Source organism: Grammomys surdaster, unplaced genomic scaffold (genome assembly GCF_004785775.1).
Source record: "Grammomys surdaster isolate TR1022 unplaced genomic scaffold, NIH_TR_1.0 125349, whole genome shotgun sequence".
Taxonomy (NCBI): domain Eukaryota; kingdom Metazoa; phylum Chordata; class Mammalia; order Rodentia; family Muridae; genus Grammomys; species Grammomys surdaster.
The window spans coordinates 29,510-50,367 of record NW_021620222.1 but is presented as its reverse complement, the minus strand read 5'-3'; the positions used below and the strand labels follow the sequence as shown (position 1 = coordinate 50,367).

The window sequence follows — 20,858 nt, the reverse complement described above, 5'->3', positions numbered from 1 at the left end:
CTGTTCAGGAGGCAGTGGGGTAGTGGGCACACAGGTCATGCAAGGCCTAGCCACCATGCCAGGCAGCACAGGAGGGCAGAAGGCTCGAAGAGGACACCGTCTCCATCCTGCTCCCTCCCTCCCTCAGTGGAGAGGGTCAGGGGTCAAAGTCCAAAGATCATTCAGTCAGGCCTGGTACAGGGGCCAGCAAGTACAGCCGATCCCCCACAGCAGGGTACCGTGTTAAAGGCCATGGCTGGCAGAATGGTCCCTCAAGTTCTTCACAAGGTGGGGGTGGTGGGCTATGGCCGCCTGGGTGAGTAAAAATTAGCCTGGGGCCTCCTTCTATGCCCCTGTTCCTAAATTTCCAGAAACATCTCTGCTCCCACGTATCTTTCACCCCAGCCTGACAGCCCAGCCTGCCTTCTGCCCACTCACTGGGACTGGGCTTTCTCTCTCTCTCTCTCTCTCTCTCTCTCTCTCTCTCTCTCTCTCTCTGTGTGTGTGTGTGTGTGTGTGTGTGTGTGTGTGACAGAGTGCTTATCTCTGGGTGTCTGTCTCTCTCTAGGTCTCTGTCCTTTCTCTAGACCTCTGAGGTCTGTCTCTGTCTCTTCCCTCTCTCCCTTCTCCTCTCTCCCTTCTCCTCTCCCTCTCTCTACCATCTCCTGTGTTTCCTCTTGCTCTCATCTCTGTGTGTGTATCCGGGTCCTTGTCTCTCTGTGTCTGTCTCTTTCTAGGTCTCTGTTGCTCTTTCTGTGTCTCTGTCTCTGTGTGTATATGTCTCTCTGTGTATGTGGGGCATCTCTCTCCTTCTCCCTAGGTTTTTATATATTCTGTGTGTCTGTCTCTCCTCTTTGGGCTTCTGTGTATTCTGCTGTCTCTTTCTGGGTCCCTGTCTCCTCCTTTGACATTCCTGACTTGGGGGGGAGGGACTCTCTTTCCCTTGGATCCCTATCCCTCCCTTCTCTGCAGGACAGTCCCTTGTGTCCCACCTTCTGGCTCAGGGGTCAGAACTAGGCCTAGAACTTGTTTTTGTATGGAACCGTGACCCTGGACGAATGGCAGGGAGTGTGCCCCCTGCCCTGCAGCTCCGAGACCTCACCGCCCTTGAGGAGAGGTCAGTGCCCAAAAAAGAAGCCTTCCCAAAGCTGTTTCCTGCCTCCCTGTGTCAAACAAGCCTTTGACCCTTTCTGAGTCTTGGTGTACACAAAGATAAACTAGAATGCACCCATCATCCCACTTCCCTCCAGAGCCAGGGCAAGCAGTGATAGCCCTCCAAACCCTGAGGAACCTGGAAGACAGGAGACCTGATTCTTCTCCAAGGCCCTCCCCCTCCATGTCTCTCTTCCTAGGCACCCTGACCTTGTGGTAGAAGTGGCCCATCCAAAAATAATCCATGAATCCGGAGCACAAATCCTTCGACATGCAAACCTTCTGGTGAGCCTCCTCACCCCTCAGTAAGTCTCCCTCTGTGGTGACCACATCCTGCCCTCCAGCAGTGTATCTGGGTCTTGGCCTTGCCTCTCTACCATCCATGTCCCAAGGTGGGATCCCCATCAGCTCTGGCTGACCAGACCACAGAGCAGCAGCTCCTGGAGGCTTCAAACCACTGGGGCCACACGGTGTTTGTGGCCCGAGGGGCCCTGTGGGGGAGTGAGGACATCAGCAGACTGGATGCAGCTGGAGGCCTCCAGGTGAGAACCATCGGGGCTGCAACCAGAGGGAACATGTAAGAGTCTCAGTCCCTTGACCCCCCCCCCATTGCTTCCAGAGCCTTCGAGTCACCATGGCCACACATCCTGATGGCTTCCGGCTGGAGGGGCCCCTGGCTGCAGCACACAGTAGTGGGCCCCGCACAGTGCTCTATGAAGGCCCTGTGCGTGGACTCTGCCCCTTGGCGCCCCGAAACTCTAACACCATGGCAGCCGCTGCCCTGGCTGCCCCCAGTCTAGGCTTTGATCGTGTCATTGGAGTGCTTGTGGCTGATCTTAGGTGAGCAAAGGGAGTAGGTGGAACAGCTGTGTACACTCCGGATGAACTGACTGCCTTCTCTGCTGGCTGCAGCCTCACCGACATGCACGTGGTGGATGTGGAGCTGATAGGCCCCCCAGGGCCCACAGGCCGCAGCTTCGCCCTGCACACCCACAGAGAGAACCCAGCCCAGCCTGGCGCTGTCACCGGCTCCGCTACTGTTACAGCCTTCTGGCACAGCCTACTGGGTATGGCCAGGCATCTCCACCGGTCCTTGGCGTTGTGCTCTGCAGAGCTCAAATGTTGGGTGTCCCACCCTAGTTTTCTGTCCTTTCCCATCCTTAGTTCTCACACTCAGGTTTTACGAGCCTTTCCCCATTCGGCTTTCTCTCAGCGTCTGGGTCCCCCTCTAGGTCTCTCCATCCACAAGCCACATCTCTTTCTGAGTATCCTCTTTGGGTTGTACCACACTATCATTTTCAAAACCCACGTTCACCATGGCCACCTGCATATGTCTGTGTTGTCATCCTAGATTTTCATTCTCCCCACAGGCTGCTGTCAGCTCCCCTCCAGACCTGGGATCCACCTCTGCTGAGTCTCCTCCCCTACTACCCTTGCTGTCACCTTGACTACTATGGGTCCCAGTAAACATCAGAGTTCTGCCCGCTGTTCTCTTTGGTCTCTTTGGTTCCTTGTCCACACCTCTATGTCATCACGCTTCAGCTACACAACGAGTATGACGCCAGTGTGTGCGCTCATACACAAACCAGCCCCCGAAAGCTATCGCGAGATCACTAGTTACTACATCTCCCAGAAACCTCTAGGCAGCAGTGAACCCCGGGAGAGAACGAGAATTGGCTGCGTTGTCCGATGGGAGTTGTAGTCCCACGCGGCAGAGCGGCCCGGCTGACTTCCGGACTGCGCGTCCTATTTAGACGCCCTACGAAGGCCTTCGGGAATCGCAGACCGGCGCGCGCAAGTCGCCGGGAGCTGTAGTCCGTTCCGCCTGCTCAGTCAGCGTGGTACCACCCGGTTGCTGCCTAGGGAATGCGAAAGAGACCGGTACCAGGGAACGGAAAGGCCGGCGGGGTGAGGGCCAGGCGGGCGACAACCAAAGGCGGGTGGGAGTGTGCCTGGTTGCCAGGTGACAGGAAGAGGGGGGTTCCTGTTGCTTAGTAACTGGGAGAGGGCCTTGTTGCCAGGTGAAGGGAGGAGAGAACCCTGGTTATTGACGAGGGGAAGTCTTTCGTTGCTAGGCGACCAGAAGAGACCCTGTTACCCAGAGACGGGAAAGGAGGAGTCCTCCACTGCTAGGTGATCAGAAAACGGACTGGGTTACCAAGCGGGTGGGGTTGTTCTGTTGCTTGGGAACCAAAAAGGTATTGTTTCCTAGGGACAGAAGGGGCGATACTCCGTTGCTAGGTGATGATGATCCGGACCCTTTTTCTTGGAGACATGTAGTTGGGGGGGGGGGTGTCTCTATTGCCAGGTGAGCAGATAAGAGCCTTTACACCCCTACCCCCAGGACTGGGCTCTAAAGGTGTTTCTGTGCTCTGGAGACAGCCTAGGAAACAGGGTCAGGGACCTCGCGTCCTCCTAAGCTAGCCCCAGTGCCCGTCTCAATAGCCATTGCCCAGGGACACAGGAATCTAAAAAACCAAATGACCAAGATCCTAGGTGCCTAACACCTCCTTGTCCCAACCCCCAGCAGGAGCTGAGGCGGGCATGTCTCAGGCGCCGGAAGCGAGGCCGAGTCCACCCTCAGTGTATCACGAGCGGCAGCGGCTAGAGCTGTGTGCCGTCCACGCTCTCAACAACGTCCTTCAAGAGCAGCTCTTTAGCCAGGAGGCTGCCGACGAAATCTGCAAGAGGTGACTGCCATTGGTCCTGGCCCTGGAAGAGCAGGGCTCAGAGAGGCACGGGAGCCTGCCTGGGACCCTAGCGGAGCCAGGGCTCAGATCCCGGAGCTGTTGCCTGCTCTTCCACCTGCTCTCCCACCTGCTGCTTCTCACAGCCTCAGCCCCAGCTTTGGCCTCAACCTCTATCTGAGCCTCTGTCACAACCTCTCAGCTGTCTATTTCTCTCTTCCTGTACATCCTCCACACAGTCCCAGAGCTGCCTGCCCCCTCCTCTGCTTCTGTCCCTCATTAGTTCCCCAGTGCTGTTAGGGAATCGCCCAGGTCCTTCAGGCTGAACTCCGAGGCCTTGTGTGCTCTGGTCCTTGCCTGCCCTTCTGCAGCTTCATCCTTACTGCTCTCCTGGGCCCTGAACAGGCTGTTCCCATGTTACACAAGGCATTTTTTTTTCTTCTTGGTCACTTGGGTGCGCCTCACAATTTCAACCATCACTTTCTTAAGAAACTTTCTTAAGAATCTTTCTCCGCATTCCCACCTCCTGTGTCCTCCTGTGGGCACACAGACACTCCAGCCTGTCATCCGTGCCCACATCCAGTGGCAGCCCTTATCCGCAAACTTCAGATTTACTTTAGAAGACACTCATCTCTCCTGCCACCAGCTCTTTCTCCAGGGACACGCTGAAGAGCTAGAACTGAGGCAGATGGAATGAGGGGAGAAGGCTGGGAGAGCTGCCGACACTACAGAGAAGCAGGGCCACAGAGCTGCCGAGAGCTAGAGGGAAGGCTTGGGCACAAGAGACAGCTGGGGATGGGTGGCTGCTATAAGCTGGTGCTGAGACTTTGCAGGGCCTTCTTGCCACTGGAAGAGGTGGGAGTCTGTCTTGGGATGATGGGGCACTAGGGAGGCCTCTGAGCATCGTAGGGCAGGGTATTACTAAAAGAAAGAGGCACTCTTGTGTTCAAATATGGTAGTATGAATATGTCACCCAGGGACTCTGAGCACACTCTCGGATCTGAAGGCTTCTCTCCCAGAAGAAATGACATCTGAGGCTGCTCTCGAGAAAGACTGTGATGAGTGGGAAGGATGGAGGGTTAGGGACTTTGTCCAGGACTCTTGGGACTCATGGAAGAGGTGGAAGTAGGAAGGGGGTGGGGCAGCTCAGGGCTCCTGTGAGTTGAAGAGAGACTCGTCAAAGGCCAGGTTCTGGGCCTCTCCTATTGTGTGGGAAGGTGGAGGCCTTTCCAGGATTTCAAACCTTGGCTCTGCCCCCTCACCCCTAGGCTAGCCCCAGATTCCCGACTGAACCCCCATCGCAGCCTCTTGGGCACCGGCAACTATGATGTCAACGTGATCATGGCTGCCCTGCAGGGCCTGGGCCTGGCCGCTGTGTGGTGGGACAGGAGGAGGTAGGGCCTAGCCTGTGGGCTGCACTGGCTCTGGGCGTGTGGGATGATGCAAAGGGTGGCTTGAAGGTAGAGAGGGGAGGGCTTGAAGGTAGAGAGGGGCGGCTTGCTAGGGAGGCTATGGCAGATGAGGCCTGACTGAATGATGGGTTGAACTTACAAACTTGGTACCAGTCAAAAGGGTATCCAGATGAGCAACTCACAATAAGGTGGGAAAGATGGAAGGAAGGTCAAGATGAGTGGGGCCATCCTGTTGGCCCAAGGCAGAACTGAGATGGAAGCCAGCCTGAACTGCATATGGAGACCCTGGCTCAAAAGGCCAACAACAAAAAGTTGAGGAGCTGGGGCTCCATGGGCAGAAGGCTTACCCAGCATACATGAGGTCAGGATTCCATCCCCAGCACTCATACACTGCTATAGAGGTGCACATCCGGGATACCGGAGACCCTGCCTAAACAAACCAAAGCTGGAGTTGACAGGTAGAGGGTGATGGGTCAGTGGAAGAATAGACTCCATTCTGGGGAAGGAAGCAAAATCCAAGTGCCTCTGTGGCCCACAGCACAGACCTCAGTGACTCTGGGGCCTCATGATATATCCCTCCCGTTCCCAGACCCCTGTCACAGCTGGCCCTGCCCCAGGTACTAGGCCTGATCTTGAACCTACCCTCTCCTGTGTCGCTGGGGCTGCTGTCCCTGCCACTGCGCCGCCGACACTGGGTGGCCCTGCGCCAGGTGGATGGCATCTACTATAATCTGGACTCAAAGCTACGGGCACCTGAAGCCCTGGGAGACGAGGATGGAGTCAGGTGAGTGGTGAAGAAAATAAGAGGCTGGGGCCAACACTGGAACTGCCCTGCAAGGAGATGGACTGGCCTGGACTGCTTGAGACCTTGGTCTTCCCACTCTCCCACTCAGGGCCTTCCTGGCAGCTGCCTTGGCCCAAGGCCTGTGTGAGGTGCTGTTGGTGGTGACCAAGGAGGTGGAGGAGGCCGGCTGCTGGCTGCACACAAGCTGATCTACTGCCTGTGAACGGCTGCCTGCTGCCACAGTCCTAAGTGTCCAGTGCCTGGAAAGGGCCTGCAACTCTGGGCCTCAGGAGGCCTGCACCCTGCCCTAGGGTCCCTACTTCCCCAACCACTGCTGCCTCAATAAATCTGCTCTTTTGTTATCTGTGCCTGGGCTCAGCTCCTGGGGACTGCTCTCAGTCACAAGCCAGTACCCATAAGGAGACAGAAACCAAAAACTAACATGCTGCCTCCCAAAATTAGAATAATATAAGCTGGAGCAGCAATCATTCCACATTAAGGTTTAGCCCATCAGTGAGAAGGCAAGCAGGACAGTAGTCCCTAAAGATCACCATGGGTCCAGCAGCCTGTGATCGTGCCCTTGACTTCCCAGGTGCAGGGGGAGCTGGGCAGCAGATAGGACTGGCTGCAGTCTGCTTCCTCAGGAACAATGCTCCTGGGTGTGGTGGGTGGCTGGGTGAAGTCAGGGGTCCTTAAAAGCAAGAGAAGACCAGCTCAGGGGAGCCCATTCAGGATTCCTGACCCCTACAGAGCATGAGGTATCTATCACTGTGACAGTGGCTTGGACACTCCTCACAGCAACCTCAGGAGGCTGGCACAGTGACTGACATTTTCTCAGGGTGTGCTGGGCCCCCTGAGGAGAGCCAGTTGGGCTTAGCCTAGAAGCAGGTGAGGGACAGACTGTGGGGTGTTTGGAGAGATATTCTAAGGCACCAAACCTACAGCTGGAGCAAGGAGGGGTACCTCTGTCAGTCACCCAAGCCAAACCTGCTAAAGTGGCTGCTAAACTTGGGGGCCCCAAACTCAGAAGTCACTGATGTGCCCAGAGTACTGTGGCCCTTCTGTCATCACCAGTTATTTGGGGATGTGTTGACAGACAGGTCTATATGGGGCAGAGTGGAAAAGTACTGGAGCCAGGAGGAGGCCCCAGATAAGAGCACCCTGGAGGTAACACTCCAGAGTCACAGAGACAAGGAGATGGTCAGGATCTGACCCTGAGCCACAGGGCCTGTAGGAAACACTGGGAAAGATTGTCCTCAGCTGATGGGATAGACTTGGGCAACAGGGACCCAGGACACCCATTCAGGGATTATAGGAGAGGAGAGGCCCAGCTTGGGGCATGGCACCCCACCTTGGCCTGGATCTATCCCAGTAATGAATTCATCTGGGGACGCGGGCCACACCCTGACACCACTCTAGTGAAAGGAGGGACTCAAGGTGTTGCCATCATGTGAAGGACACATACAGGGCTCAGAACATCCAGGGCCCTTGCTCCCCTCCTAGCCTCAGCCTGCTACAGACTCCTAGTTCCTCCCAGGGTCTCCCGTCTTTCTGTCTCCACATGTGTCAGAGTTAACCCTTTCATTTCCACCACTCCCCTGTGTGTGTGTACCCTCCACCCCCTTTTAAGACACAATCTCTCTGTATAGCTCAGGCTGATCTCAAATTTACCATGATCCTCCGGCCTCAGCCACCCACGCGCTGGGATTATAGGTGTATTCCACCACACCCAACTTCCCCATCTTGTTCCATAGCTGGGTCTCTGGGTAGGCCTCTTACCTTCTCTATGCCTCTATCGCCTTCCTCCCTGTCCACCCCTCACCCCTGCCCCACCTGTCGCCTGTCTAGTCCCGGGTAGAGGACAGCTGGCAGGACTCCCTGAGTGTTTCTATTATTGGCCTGAGTGGTGCAGCCTGTGACAGCCCAGGTGCACCCTCCACTGTGACCAAATAAGGTCCTACATTAGAGGCCTGTGAGGGACGGGTGCGGCCTTCACACTGATTCAATGCCTCCTGTTCGCCCTTAGTGCAGACTTCCTGCCCTCACTGATACCCAACTTCTGAGAGCACCCTTGGCCCTAACATGCCTGACAAGGCCTGTCCTGAAGCTAGGGGCTCATGAGGCGTCCCTGCTGTGGGTATGGGCCTCCATGCTGACCCCCAGGGGCCTGGGGCACAGGCCATGAGAGGGGAGGGTGTGGCACGGCTGCCGTTGCAGCTGTTGTTGCGGGTGCTGACAGCTGAGGCTCGATTTAGCAGCAAGGCCAGGGTCTGGCCAGATAAGGTGTGGATAGAGACAAGGCCCGCCCCTACAGAGCCCCTTAAATTGCAGGGCTTTGGCTAGGGTTGGGGGCGCAGACACCAAGGCCAGGTGAGAGGGTCCTGCTGTGCTGGGGCCCACAAGGTGCCCAGTGTCTCTCCACCTGTCTGCTTGCCTCTCCTGACAGGGCTCCTGCCTTCCACACCCTCCATCCTCACCTTCTGTGCCTCTCTCTGTCTGCCTGTCTGTTTCTCACTATATATATGTGTCTCTCTGTCTCTCTTCTGTGTGTGTCTCTGTGTCTTTGTCTTTATGTCTGTCTGTCTGTCTGTCTGTCTGTCTGTCTGTCTGTCTATCTATCTATCTATCTATCTGGTTTCCCCTGTCTCTCTTTCTCTCTCTCTGCCTCTTTCCATCTGTTTCTCTCTCTCTCTCTGCCTCTGTGTCTCTCCATCTTTCTCACAGATTTTCTATTTTCCTTCATCTCTCTGCCTTTCTCCATCTCTGTCTCTCTCAACCTAATTCTTCCTGTCTCTGATGTTCCTTCCATGTGTCTGTCTCTTGACCTGATGCTCCTTCTCTCTTCATTTCTCTTTCTGTATCTGTCTCTTGTCTCTGCCTTTCTGTGACTCTCTTTGATTCTCCCTCTTTATCTCTGCCTGCTTGTTCCCTACCCCTTCCTCCCCATCTCCCATTTTTGGGTCTCTTCCTCCCTCTCTGACTCCCTCTCTGCTGGGGCCTGAGTCCTATGTTCTCTCCTGAATAAAGCTGGTTCTGTCCTGGCTCCCCCTTCTCTGCCTCCGTCTTTCCTTCCCCCTTCTGCTCCCACCCACACCCAGCCCCAATCCTGGTTGAGGGGCACAGTCCTGGCAGCAGGGGCATCCCCTCCTGCCCCACTCAACAGGACAGAGGGGTGGAAACTGGGGACTCAAGACCAGAGAGGCGGGGAGGAAAGTCAGCCCAAATAAGGGATAACAGGCCATGGGATGTAGAGGCCAGGCAGCACCCGTCACCCGGCAGGCCAGGCTCCCCTCCCCCTTGGGGCAGGCTGTGCCAGCGCCAGGACAATGCACCCTTGTCTCCTGTCCTGACAGCTGAGGGCTCCTGCCTCCGCCTCCTTCAGAGGGACCAGTGGCTCTGCCCTAGGCAGGGGAGTGACCCTAGGGACCAGGCCTAGGGAATCTACTACCTCCAGTCTCCTGTCCCTGCCTGAGCTCCAGGATCTTGTCATTATTCTGGTCACCCTAGCGTTTGGCCACCCTTTCTGTGAGCTGCCTCTGCACTTTCTGTCCTAGCTCTGCTGTCCCTCCACTATGTCCTTTCTCCCCTTCTGGTTTGCTTGGCCCCTCCCACTAGAAATCTTGTGAGCACCTGCTGTGCACAGGTCCTTGACTCCTTTCCCTTTTGCACCTGCTCCCACCTGTCCCATCAGCCTCTCCCTTTTCTTCCCTCCTGGGAGAAGGAATGAACACACCTTAAGCCTCTACTGTATACCAGGCACTCCACTCACTTCTTTACCTCATCACACCCTCCCCTCCCCCTCTCACTGTTTCTCCACTCTCTTCCAAGACAAAGAACACAATTTATTGAACACAATTCTGGTATGCATTCTCTCTCTTGCCCTCCATTCTTCACTGACAATGGTCTGTGCCAGCCTCTGTGCCAGCCTCTGCTTCCTGCTTCTCTCTGCCTGGGGAATATGGGCATACATTGGGCACCAGCTGTGTGCTAAGCTTTTTATAAACACTTCCTTCTCTTCCCCTTCTGTCCTTTGCTTCCTACTGGCTCTCCCCCCAGGAAAGGGAAGGGGCACTGATTGAGCACTGTCTGTGTGCCAAGCAATCCACACCTATGCCACTCTTGGCTCTCTAGCCCCTCCTCTGCAGAGGAAGCAGCAACTATTTCAGGCAGAGGGGTGAGGTGCCCTTTGGGAGCACAGCTAGGGTAAGGATGGGCCAATACCCTCCAGGGCTAAGCAGGGACCAGCACTCACCTCCAGGAACTGATGCAGAAACAGGCTGATGGAAAGGAGTCCCCCCCCACCCCCACCACACACAGCCAGCCTGGGTTACCTATTATCCTCTTTGTCCCTCCCTGCACCCCTCCCATGATTCTTACTCTGTGCCTCTGTCACTCTCCTCACTCTCCGTTACACGCCATCCTCCTTTGATCTCTTCCCGTCTCTGCCCACACACTATGGCTACACGAAGCTCCTCGAATTCAGCACCTGATGAGTACTCCTGCCATCACAGACTCAGACACTGCAGCCCCCCCGCAGGCCTGCCATGTTCCTCCTCCCCTTCTCCTTCACTTTCTCTCCTCATCCTCCACTTCTTCCTCCTCTCCCTTTCTCCTCCTTTTCTTCCTCCAACTTCTTCCTCTCTTCTTCTCCATCTTTCTCTTCTTCCTCTCCATTTCCTCCTCCTCTGCTTTCATCTCCTTCCTTTCTCCTCCTCCATCTTGTCTGCCTCCCTTTCTCCTCTTTCATTTCCTCCTTCTCCCTTCATTCTCTTCCTCCTTTCCCTTGTCCTCCTCCTCTTCCCCTGACTCCTCTTTCTCCATGTTTTTCTGCCCCTCCTTCTCTTCTTCCTCCACCTTCATTTCTTCATTCTCTCATCCCCATCTTCTTTCTGTTCCTTCACTTTCTCCTCCTCTTCCTACAACTCCTTTTTTCTTCTCTCTCTTCCACTGTTTTTTAACCATCTCCTCTGTCACCACCTCCTCATCTGCCCCTTGCTTTCTCCTCATCCTCTGTCTCTCTATGCTCCTATTATATCTCTTAGTCCTCTGCTTCCTCCTCTCCCACCTCTTCTTTCCTTACCCTCTCTTTCATATTCTCCTTCTCTTCCTTCCTCGTTTCTTGTTTCTTCCTCCATTTCTTCCCTCTCTTCCTTCTCCTCTCCCTGTAACACATCTTCCTCATGTCCCATGCATCTTCCTTTCTTCCTCCTCCTCACCGCATCCCCCTATACATCCCGTCTCTCCTCTTCTCCCAACTTCCTTTTCATCACCTTTTCCTCCTCCATATTTCTTTCTCCATCTTTTCTATCTCCTTTCTCCACTTCCTCTTCTTATTCCTCCATCTTTATTTTCTTCGTTCTCCTTTCCTCCTCCATCGGCCCCTTTCCCTTCTTTCTTCTAATCCTCATTTCTTCCTTTCTCCATATCTCCTCCTGATTCATACTTTCTCTTTTCCCATCTTCCCTTCCTTCTAGCTGCTTACTTCTCTTGCATCTTCTATTCTTCCTTCTGTTCTTACTCCTCTACTTCCTTCTCCTCCTCTATCTCTTCCTCTTCCACCTCTCCCTTTCTTCTTTGTCATTTCCTCTATGTCATTTCTTTTCCTCCTGTCTCCTCCTTTCTCTCTTTGTCCTGTCCATCTTTCTCTCCTTTTACCTCCTCCTTTCTCACATTCTTTCATCTTCTTCCTTCTCTTCCGCCTTTCTCTTCTTCCTTCCCCTACTCATGTTCTCTCCCTTTTCCTTATTTCCTCATTCTCTTTGTTTTCCTCTCATCTCTTCTTTCTCCTTTCTTCCTTTGTCACTGTCTTGTTCTCTTCCTCTTCAGCCTTCATCTCCTTCCTCTTTTCTCTTCCATCTCCTCTTCCTCCTCTCTCTTATATATTCCTCTTCCTCTTTCTCCTCCCCTTCTCCTCCTGCTCCATCTCGTTTCCTGTTCTACTTCCTCCTCTTCATCTCCCTCTCTCCTTTTCCTCCTGCTCTCATTCTCCTCTTCCTCCTCTTTCACTGTCTCTCGTGCTCCTCTTGTATTCCCTCATCTCATCGTCCTTGCTCCCTCGTTCTTCCATTCTTTTCCATTTCCATCTTCCACTCCACCTCTTCCCTCTTCTTCATCTCTTCTTCTTCCTTTTCACCTCATCTTTCTCCATCTTGTCTTCCTCGCTTCTACCTCTATCTACTCCCTCCTTCATCTCTTCCTCCATTTTCTCTTCTACCTTTATCCTCTCCTCCTTCCATTGTCTTCCTTCATCTTTCATCTTTTCTTCCTCTATCTTCCTTCTTCTCCTCCTCTTCTCTATTTTATCCTCATCATTGTCCTATTTTATCTCTTCCTCATTCTTTGTACCTTCCTCCTCTATCTTGTTCTTCTTTCTCCTACATTTCCTCTTCCTATCTACTTCCTCCTCCTCAACCTCCTACCTATACTTCATCTCCTTTCTCTCTTCTTACTCTTCTACATCCCTTTACTTCTCCATCGACCTTTTCCTCCTCCATCTCTTCCTTTCTTTCCATCCATATCTTTCCTCCTTTACCTCTTTTACTTCTCCATCATTCCCTCTGCCATCTTTCTCAATTTTGTCCTAGATCTCTTCCTATTTCTTCCTCCAACTCCTCCATTGCCTCCTCCTCTCACTTCCTGTTCTATCTTTTCTTTCTCCAGCTCCTCTTCCTCTTCCATCTTCTCCTTCTCTCCTGTTTCCTTCTCCTCCTCATATCTCTTGTTCTTCCCCTATCTCCATCCCGACCTCCTCCACCCCATTCTCACCATCTCTTCCTACGGTTTCCTCTATCTTTTCTGTACCTCCTTTTCCATATCCTCTTTTACCTTCATCTCCTACTGCTCCTTCACCTCCATCTTCTATGTCTCCTTCCTCCCTTCCATCTCCTTTTCCTCATTCACCCCTTTCTCCTCTAACTCTTCTTCATCCGTCTCCTTCTCCTCCCTCTTCTCTAACTCCACAATCTTCTCACTCCTGTCCATCTCCATCTCCCTTTATGTTTTCACCTCCATCTTTTCAGTATCCTCCTGTATGTCTTTCTTCCCATCATCTCCTCTCCAGTCTCCTCCATCTTTTCCTCTTTCATCTCATTGCCCTGCTCCTCCAACACACCTCCTTTTCCTACATCACTTTCTTCATCTACACCTCTGCCTCATCTGTTTATTCATCTCCTTCTACTCTGTCTTACCTCCCATTTACTCATGCCAGCTCTCTATTCTTACTCCTTTGTATCTTCCCTATCCTGCTTCTCTTCCATCCCCTCCTCTTCTGCCTTCCTTTCCTGCCTCCTCTCTTTCATATCCTACCTCTCTACCTCAACCCCTGCCCTTTCCTTCTTTATCTTCACCTCACTCATCTCTTCTACCTTTCCCTTGCTTCACCTCTTCCTCTTCCATCTTCTTTATCTTCTCCTTCTACCTTCTTCCTCCTTTATCTCATCTTTTTCCTACTCTTGTTGTCTCCTCCTGCTGCTCTATCTTCTCCTTTATCTTGTCATTCTCTCCACCCTCAACTATCTTACTTTTCTCTCCATCTTCTATTTTTCCTGCCACTCTTCCTCTTCCATCTCTTCCTCCTCTGTTTCCTCTCCTTTATATCCTATTCCTCCATAGCTTCCTCTTGTATCTCCTCTTTGTTCATCTCTTCCATATCTTCCCCATTCTCTATTTCCTCCTCCATATTCTCCTCCTTTATCCTTCTATCTACTTCCTGTTTCTTTTCCTCTCATTTTCTCTTCCATCTCCTCCTCTATTTTTGACTCCTCTTTCTCCTTCCCATTCTTCCACATGTACACCTCTGCCTCCTAGCCTTCTTTTCCTCCATCTTCTCCCTGCCCACCTCTTCCACTCTGTCCTCCCGGTTCCTCCTTCATGTACTGATCCCTCTTTTCTCCTTACATTCTTCCTCTTCCTTCTTTTCATCCTCGTCTTTCCTTTGCCATCTCCTTCTCCAGCTTTTTCCTCATTCTCCTCCTATGGCTCCTTCTCTCCTTTGTTGCCCTCTTTCTCTTTTTTCTTTCTCCTCCCCATCCTCTCATTCCCCCTTCTTGATATTCTTCCTTTCCTTCCTCTTCCTTTTGTTTCCTCTTTTTATTCCTCACCACCTTGCTATTTACTCTTCCTCCTTCTTGTCTTCTTCCTGTGATCTTTCACCCTTCCTTCTCCTACTTCTCTGCTGTCTTACCCCTCCGCCTTCTCATCTCACCCCTTTCTTGCATCTCCTCTCTCGCACTCTTCTCACATCTTCCTTTATCTCCATTAATCTTTCTCCAACTTCTTGTCCTGTCAGTCTCCCTTCCTCATCCTACTTGCCCTCTCCACTTTCAAATATTTCCTCTTCAGCCCATATCCTTTCTAGCTCCTTCTCTATTCATCTTCCTTTCTCTGTACCCTCTTCCTCCACTTCCCCATCCTCTCTCCTCTCCACTCTTCCTTCTTACCCTCATCTTTTTCTGCAGCTACAGTTCTCCCATCCTGTTTCTCTTGCTCTTCCTTCTCATTTTCTTCTTCCTTCCGATTCTCTCATTTCCTTCCTCCTTTTCCTTAGTCCTGTCCTCTACTCCCTCTTCCTCCTCCCCTCTCCCACTTTGTATTTTCCTGTGCTCTCACTTTTTCTTGCCCATTCACCTTCTCTCTCTTGTTTCCCCTTTATCTTTACTCTTGTATAACCCCTCAGTATCTTTTAGTATTTTTTCTTCCCTCTTTTTCTTCTTCTATCAATCCTCTCCTGCCTTCCTGCCCATCCTTTATTCTTCCTTTTTCTCTTCTCCATCATTAATTCAACTCTTCTTTCCTTTGTTCCTCAATCCTCCTCCCTGCTTCTCCTTTTCTTTGAATACTACCCATCTTCATCCCTTTTTCTCTTCATCCCCCTCTTCTACCCTATCTTTTCCTTCTATTCCTTCACATGCATCTCTGTGATCTTCTACACATCCTCTATTTTCTCTTTCCCCTTCCCCCCCTTTACCTCCTCCTCTGTCTTCCCTCATCCTTTGGTTTCTTCTACAGTGTCTCATCCAATATCTTCTGCTGTTCTTCCTTCTCTCTGGCATCTCCTATTGTTCCTGCTTGTTTCTCCTAATTATTTCTACTCCATCTCCTCTATCCTCTCCTCTTCTGCCTTCCCTCCTTTAACTGTTCTATCCCCTCCCCCTCCCCTCTATCCCTTCTACTCTATCTCCTTTATCCCCTCCTCTTTCCTTTCACCTCCATCACCTTTATAACCCCTTCTTCTCCTCTAGTCCCTCTATTCCCTCTTCTGCTTCTCTTCCTTTATCTTTTCTGTCCCTTTCACTTCTTTCTCTCATTTACCTCAACTTTCCCCCCTTTCCCTCCAATGACTCTCTTCCTAACGTCTTTCCCTCCTCTTCTCTTCCTTCATTTTTCTTATCTCTCCTCTGCTTCCTCTCCTCCAGCTCCTGATTTCTCCATTCCTGTCTCCCTCTTCTGTTCCTTCCTCTCCGTTATCATTTCTTTTCATTTGCCCTCTTCAACCTCCTCTACCCTACTATCTACTTTCTTCCTCTCCTTAATCTCATCTATACCCACTTCCTCCTTTTCCTCCTATCTCCTCTGCCCCTCTTCCCCTCCTTTATCCTTTTCCTGTTTCCTTCTCCCCCATTCCTTCTGCTTCCATCTCCTACAACCTCTTCTCCCTTCCCCTTATCGTCTCTATTTCTTTCTCTTCTTGCCTCCCCTCCTACCTCCCCTTTCTCCATTTTCCTCCTCGCTTCTGTTTACAACTCTTCTGTCCTGTTCCTCTCCTTGTGCCTCTCGTCTTCATGTTTCTTCCTTCCCATCATCTTCTCCTCTTCCACCTTTGTCCTCTTTTCTCCTCCCAACTCATTCTACACTACAACCTTCTCTTCCACCATCATCTCGCAGTCCCCTGCTTCCCTCTCTGCCCATCTTTTCCTTCACCTCCTGTCCCTCCTCACCACCACCCCCCATTTTCTACGGCACCTTCACACTTTCCTTTGCCCTTTTCCCTTTTCTATGTACTTTACACATACTCTAATTTCTATTTCTCCATCTCTCCTCTCCTTCCCCTCCTCTTCCTTCTGAGTCTTTGAGAGGGTTTCTCTGTGTAGCCCTGGCTGTCCTTGAACTTACTCTGTAAACAACGCTGGTCTGAAACTCAGAGTCCTTCCTGTCTCTGCCTCCTGAGTGCTAAGATTAAAGGCATATACCAAGTACCCTGCTCATTCTCCATCATAACTGATACTCCTGTTTCCTGCCCCATATCTTTCCTCCTCACCCACTTTTAATCCCTCCCCCGACTCTTCCTTCTCACCTGCTAGCCCAGTCCTACTCTCAGAGGATATAGGGCAGGATACCCAGGGCTTGATGTCCTCCTGGATCCCTCCCCACAGTCCAGACTTGTCTGTCTCTAGGGAATATGATCAAGAGTGCTCAATCCACTTTGCTCCCCCTTGCCTCCTCTACCTGCCCTGTCTTCCTTGCTCTTTTCTTTATCCCTACCTCCTTCTCCTCCCTAGGTTGCCCATCCCCCCTTTCTAGGCTCTCTGTCCTGTTCTTTACTGTCCTTGCCCTCATGCTCACTGTTCTTTCTGGAATCTTTCTGTCAATGTTGTCCTGTTTCCCATCATTATTCCCTTTCTTCCACCATTTTCTTTGCAGCCCAGGCTCTCCCACCAGCACTGTAACATCACCCCTTCCCCTGATGTTTCTATCCTCACTGAAACACAAAAGCTGTCTTCCTTAGCATCTCTGCTGTTTATCTTCCTAGACCATTCAAACCTTCTTGTCTCTGCTATTCAATCTCTCCTCCCCTCATATGTATTCTGATCTGTGGTGCTAAACACACACACACACCCCGCTTCCTGCTAACTCACTTTCTGGGTGTCCCTCACTGTGCTCTCCTCTGTCCCTCACACTCCTGTGGTACTTCTGGTCTTCCTGTCTCTCTTCCATGCACTGTCTCCCTATCCTTTCTTGGTGTGTGTGTGCTGTAGGACAGAGGTCAACCTTAGGTGTTACCCATTTAAAGCTTTAGTTTGTATTGTGATATGTGCATATGGTATGCTCACCTATGAGGCCATGTGTGGAGCTGAGGCATCAACATCCGGTGTCCTCTCTGTTGTTTTCCACCTTAATTTTTGAGACAAGGTCTCTCATTGAACTTGCAACCTGCTAATTTGGTGAATCTGGCCAGCCAGGAAGCCTGGGAATCCCCAGCACTGGAGATACTTACAGGCACCTGCCACTGTGCAGGCTGTAGTGTAGGTACTAGGACTCAAACTTGGATCTTCCTGCTTGCATAACAAACACTTTGCCAACAAACTTGTCTCTCATTTATTTCTCTCTTCCTGTCTCTCTTCTGTCCTCTGACCTTTGACCTCACTCCTTCCTCTTCTCAACTTCCTCTTTATTCCTTTTCTCTTCTGCACCCTCCTTCCCTCCCCCTCCTTCTTCCCCAGTTCTCAACAGCAAGGACCTCCAAGTGGGCTCCTCTCCTGCTCTCCCCAGCCCCCTGCCCTGGTGCTGTGGGGTCCTCAGGCCCTGGGAGGGAGGTGGGTCACCAGTAGCCACAAAGTCATGACAGGAGGCTGATCTCCTGAAGCATGGCTACTAAGTCTGGGTCAGGTGTGTCTGGGGCTTTGTGACACTCTCTTTTTTTTTCTGTTTGTCCTGGACACTGGCTGGAGGAATCAGGCCCATAAGCAGGAAGCAAAGGATCAACTCGGAGAGAGGGAAGAGAGCTGCCTCCAGACACAGTGGGTAAGTGGCAGAGCTGGCACAACATGTAATCCTGGGTTGGCCAGCAATGGGCTCTGAGGCTCTCGTGAGGTTGATGAAGGCTCATGAGGCTGCTCTGTCCCCCATCAGGCGCTCCACCTCCTCCAGGCATCAGCAATACAAGACCTCAGCTGATGTCAGATTTCCAGATGAAAACATCTGTACAACATCTGCAAGACACTGAAGACCAGCAGCTGCTAGACAGAGGTTTCTTAGGACTCATCTGCCTGAAGGACCAACACTGCCAGCATCAGCCACCTGTGTGTGTTTGGAAAGGAGCTAATGGGACTCTATCACCACCTGCTGGCACACTGTGGAACTGCAACCCGACTGTATTAGGCACTGCAAACTATTCCCAATAAGGAACAGTTGGGGTGAGGGGAGCTGTGGAAAATTCTGTAGAAATAAACATTTTTACACCTAACACAGTAAGGTTCACAGCAAGTGTGTGTTTGTCTGAGACGGGGTCTCATGCTGCCCAGGTTGACCTTGAACCTGATCCTCCTGCTTCCACTTCCCAGTACTGGGATTACAAGTCTGTGCCATCACCCCTGGCTTCAGCCAGATTCTATGGCCTTAAACCTCTGCGTCTCATTCACACTGAGTCACTCAGTGGTGAGTGTCTACATTCCAGGGAGTGGTCCCAGGTGGACCAGGGGATAGAACAGAAAACAGGTCTCTGATTATGCAAACATGCTCCAAAATGGAAGGTGGTACAAGCCATGGTGGGTGTTTCGGTCAGGGTTTCTATCACCGTGATGACACCCCACGACCAAAAGCAAGTTGAGGAGGAGAGGGTTTACTCAGCTTATACTTCAGCTTTGTAGCCGACCACTGAAGAAACTCACAAAGGGCAGGAACCTGGAGGCAGGAGTGATGCAGAGGGCACAGAAGGGTGCTTACTACTGTGCTCATCATGGCTTGCTGATCCTGCTGTCCTACAGAATCCAGGACCACCAGCCTAGAAACTGAACCACAGGCTAGGCCCTCTCACGTCAATCATTAACTAAGAAAATGCAGCTGGGCAGTGGTGATGCACACCTTTAATCCCCACACTTGGGAAGCAGAGGCAGGGGAATCTCTAAATTGGAGGCCAGCCTGGTTTACAGAATGAGTTCCAGGACAGCCAGGACTACAAAGAAACCCTGTCTCAAAAAATAAAATGCCGCTGGCATTTTCTCAATTGAGGTTCTCTGCTATCAGATGACTCTAGCTACGTATCAAGTTGACATAAAACTAGCCAGGACAGTGGGGGACAGCTAGAAGCCCAAGAATGCCCCCCTGTTCACGTCAAAATATTTCCCTGAGGATAGGAAGGAAGCCTTTAGAATTTCAGGAGCTACAATGGGCAGCAGAGTCACATACAATATTAAAGTAGCTAAGGACAGGTGAAGTGGCAGCCTGAGGCTAGAACCCAGGAAGAGGAAGCTTTCTGGGGAACAGAGAAGGGTATCTATGCACGGGATAAGGAATGAGGGCTAGCCCAACCCCTGAGCTACCTTCATCTTATGCCTGAGGCCCCAAACTGAGGAGGCCAGGAGAGGACCAAGGGCTGAGCAGGACCAAGGGCTGAGCAGAACCAAGTAGACAAAGGAGCTGAGGCAGTGGGATGGGGGTACGCCTGGGGCATTCATTATGGGCATCAAACGCTAGGCCAGGATGGGGTGGGCTGGGACTCTGTCCTGTGGTGCTAGAAGGCAGCAACGAGGTAAGAAACCCAAGATGGGATGGACAGTGGTAGAAGATGCCATGGGTGGGAAGGCCTGGGAGAAGGCTAGACTGAAGTCCAGGAGGAAGCGGAAGAAGTTCCAGGTGTCTTACCACAGGGCTACCTCTACAGCAGGCGGGGGGGGGGGGGGGGGGCAGAAATAGTGGGGTGGAGTCTGGTGCAGAAGCTGGACCAGTGACAGCATTTCTAAAACAATATAGAAGCCACTACACAGGGAGCTGGGTGGCAGATGAGGCTGCAGTCTGGAGGACCTAGGGACTGTCGGGGAAGCAAGGCTCCTGGAGCCACTGGTGGGAGTGTGGCTGAGGCAGAGTAGGAAGGGGCAGCCCACAGCACAAGTGGGCACACATATGTGCACATGCAAGCTCAAATCCCACTCAGCAAGTCATCTGGCCAATTGTCCTGCAGGAACACATGGTAAGAAAACAATGCAGTGCACAGGGCTCCTGCAGCACCAGCCAAGCAGACCAGAGACCCATCGATGACTGCCTGTGAACAGAGTAAGCTACAGGCTTTCACAAAACCATCCTGCAGGGACTGCTGCTGCCGTTTGTGCGGACAGCAGCTGCCGCTCACTCATGAGGCAGCAGGGAGCAGGGAGACTTGAAAGTTTTGTGTGGAGCTACTGCATCCACATCCCTGGACAGCCTGGACAGGGAGCTCTCCTGGTACCAACAAGAATTAGTTTAGCTGGGGGCCTGATGGAGTCAGCAGCTGGAACACAGCAGCACTGGCTGGAAACAGCCTGAAGAGAGGAAAAGCCACCAGGTACAGATGCTGTAGCTCCACCCACTGAGATGTGGAGACGGCTCTGCAAGTGACTGCAGGCAAGATGTGTCTGGTGCTTTCCGAAAAAAATCCCAAAACATGTATACAGCTTTCAGTTATCAAACACAAACACTTGCCATGGTCCGCATGGAAGTCAGTTAGCTGCTTGCACCACACGGACCTGTCTTGAACACAGGTCATCAGGCTTAGTGACACCTTCGCCTGCTGTGCCGTCCCAGCAGCCCCAAACATGGTTGCTGTATGAGAGAGCACATCTCCTGTACTCGTCCACCTCCCCCTCCCCTCCTGTTAGTCTGGACCTTCTGGACAGTTTCACTCCTCACCATCGCTATAAAATCTAGGAACCCCAAGTGAGAGGCACACGAGGGTCTCAGCCAGGCTTCATCCACGTACATGGTTATCTAGCCGCATCTACTTTCCTGTGAACAACGCTTCGTTCTTTATGGCTGACAACAACCATAAAGAACGTTGTGTCTCTGTTTCTCTTATCCACTTCTGTTACTGGACACAGAGGGTGGTTTCACATTCTGCAGTTATTGGTGCAGGAGCTCCTCCATGGAACTGGACTG

General features: G+C 52.0%; 2 protein-coding genes and 1 long non-coding RNA gene across 12 annotated transcripts; all 3 read left to right on the top strand.

Moving 5' to 3' along the window:
* The first annotated feature begins 175 nt into the window (after window positions 1–175).
* On the top strand, window positions 176–2,617 carry Aspdh (aspartate dehydrogenase domain containing). 2 transcript variants are annotated; one of them, XM_028785755.1, is made up of 7 exons: window positions 176–267; window positions 952–1,096; window positions 1,332–1,416; window positions 1,524–1,673; window positions 1,751–1,971; window positions 2,044–2,198; window positions 2,502–2,617. In XM_028785755.1, the coding sequence occupies exons 2-7, from the start codon at window positions 1,038–1,040 to the stop codon at window positions 2,543–2,545; spliced, it is 714 nt and encodes a 237-aa protein (XP_028641588.1). In that variant the 5' UTR covers window positions 176–267; window positions 952–1,037; the 3' UTR covers window positions 2,546–2,617. The 2 variants fall into 2 exon arrangements, with proteins under 2 accessions (XP_028641588.1, XP_028641587.1); XM_028785754.1 differs by having other exon boundaries at window positions 176–295.
* Window positions 2,618–2,745: 128 nt separating this feature from the next.
* Josd2 (Josephin domain containing 2) lies at window positions 2,746–6,376 on the top strand. Of its 9 annotated transcripts, none has more exons than XM_028785760.1 (6): window positions 2,746–3,012; window positions 3,207–3,264; window positions 3,662–3,821; window positions 5,087–5,212; window positions 5,820–6,014; window positions 6,124–6,376. In XM_028785760.1, exons 1-6 carry the CDS (start codon window positions 2,998–3,000, stop codon window positions 6,221–6,223), a joined length of 654 nt encoding a protein of 217 aa, XP_028641593.1. In that variant the 5' UTR covers window positions 2,746–2,997; the 3' UTR covers window positions 6,224–6,376. The 9 variants fall into 9 exon arrangements, with proteins under 9 accessions (XP_028641593.1, XP_028641591.1, XP_028641590.1 ...); XM_028785758.1 differs by having other exon boundaries at window positions 3,659–3,821; XM_028785757.1 differs by having other exon boundaries at window positions 2,746–3,039.
* An 11,191-nt stretch (window positions 6,377–17,567) lies between these two features.
* LOC114637580 lies at window positions 17,568–18,195 on the top strand. Its single transcript, XR_003713767.1, has 2 exons — window positions 17,568–17,753; window positions 17,862–18,195. It is a non-coding gene; the product is annotated as an uncharacterized LOC114637580 (long non-coding RNA).
* Window positions 18,196–20,858: the final 2,663 nt, after the last annotated feature.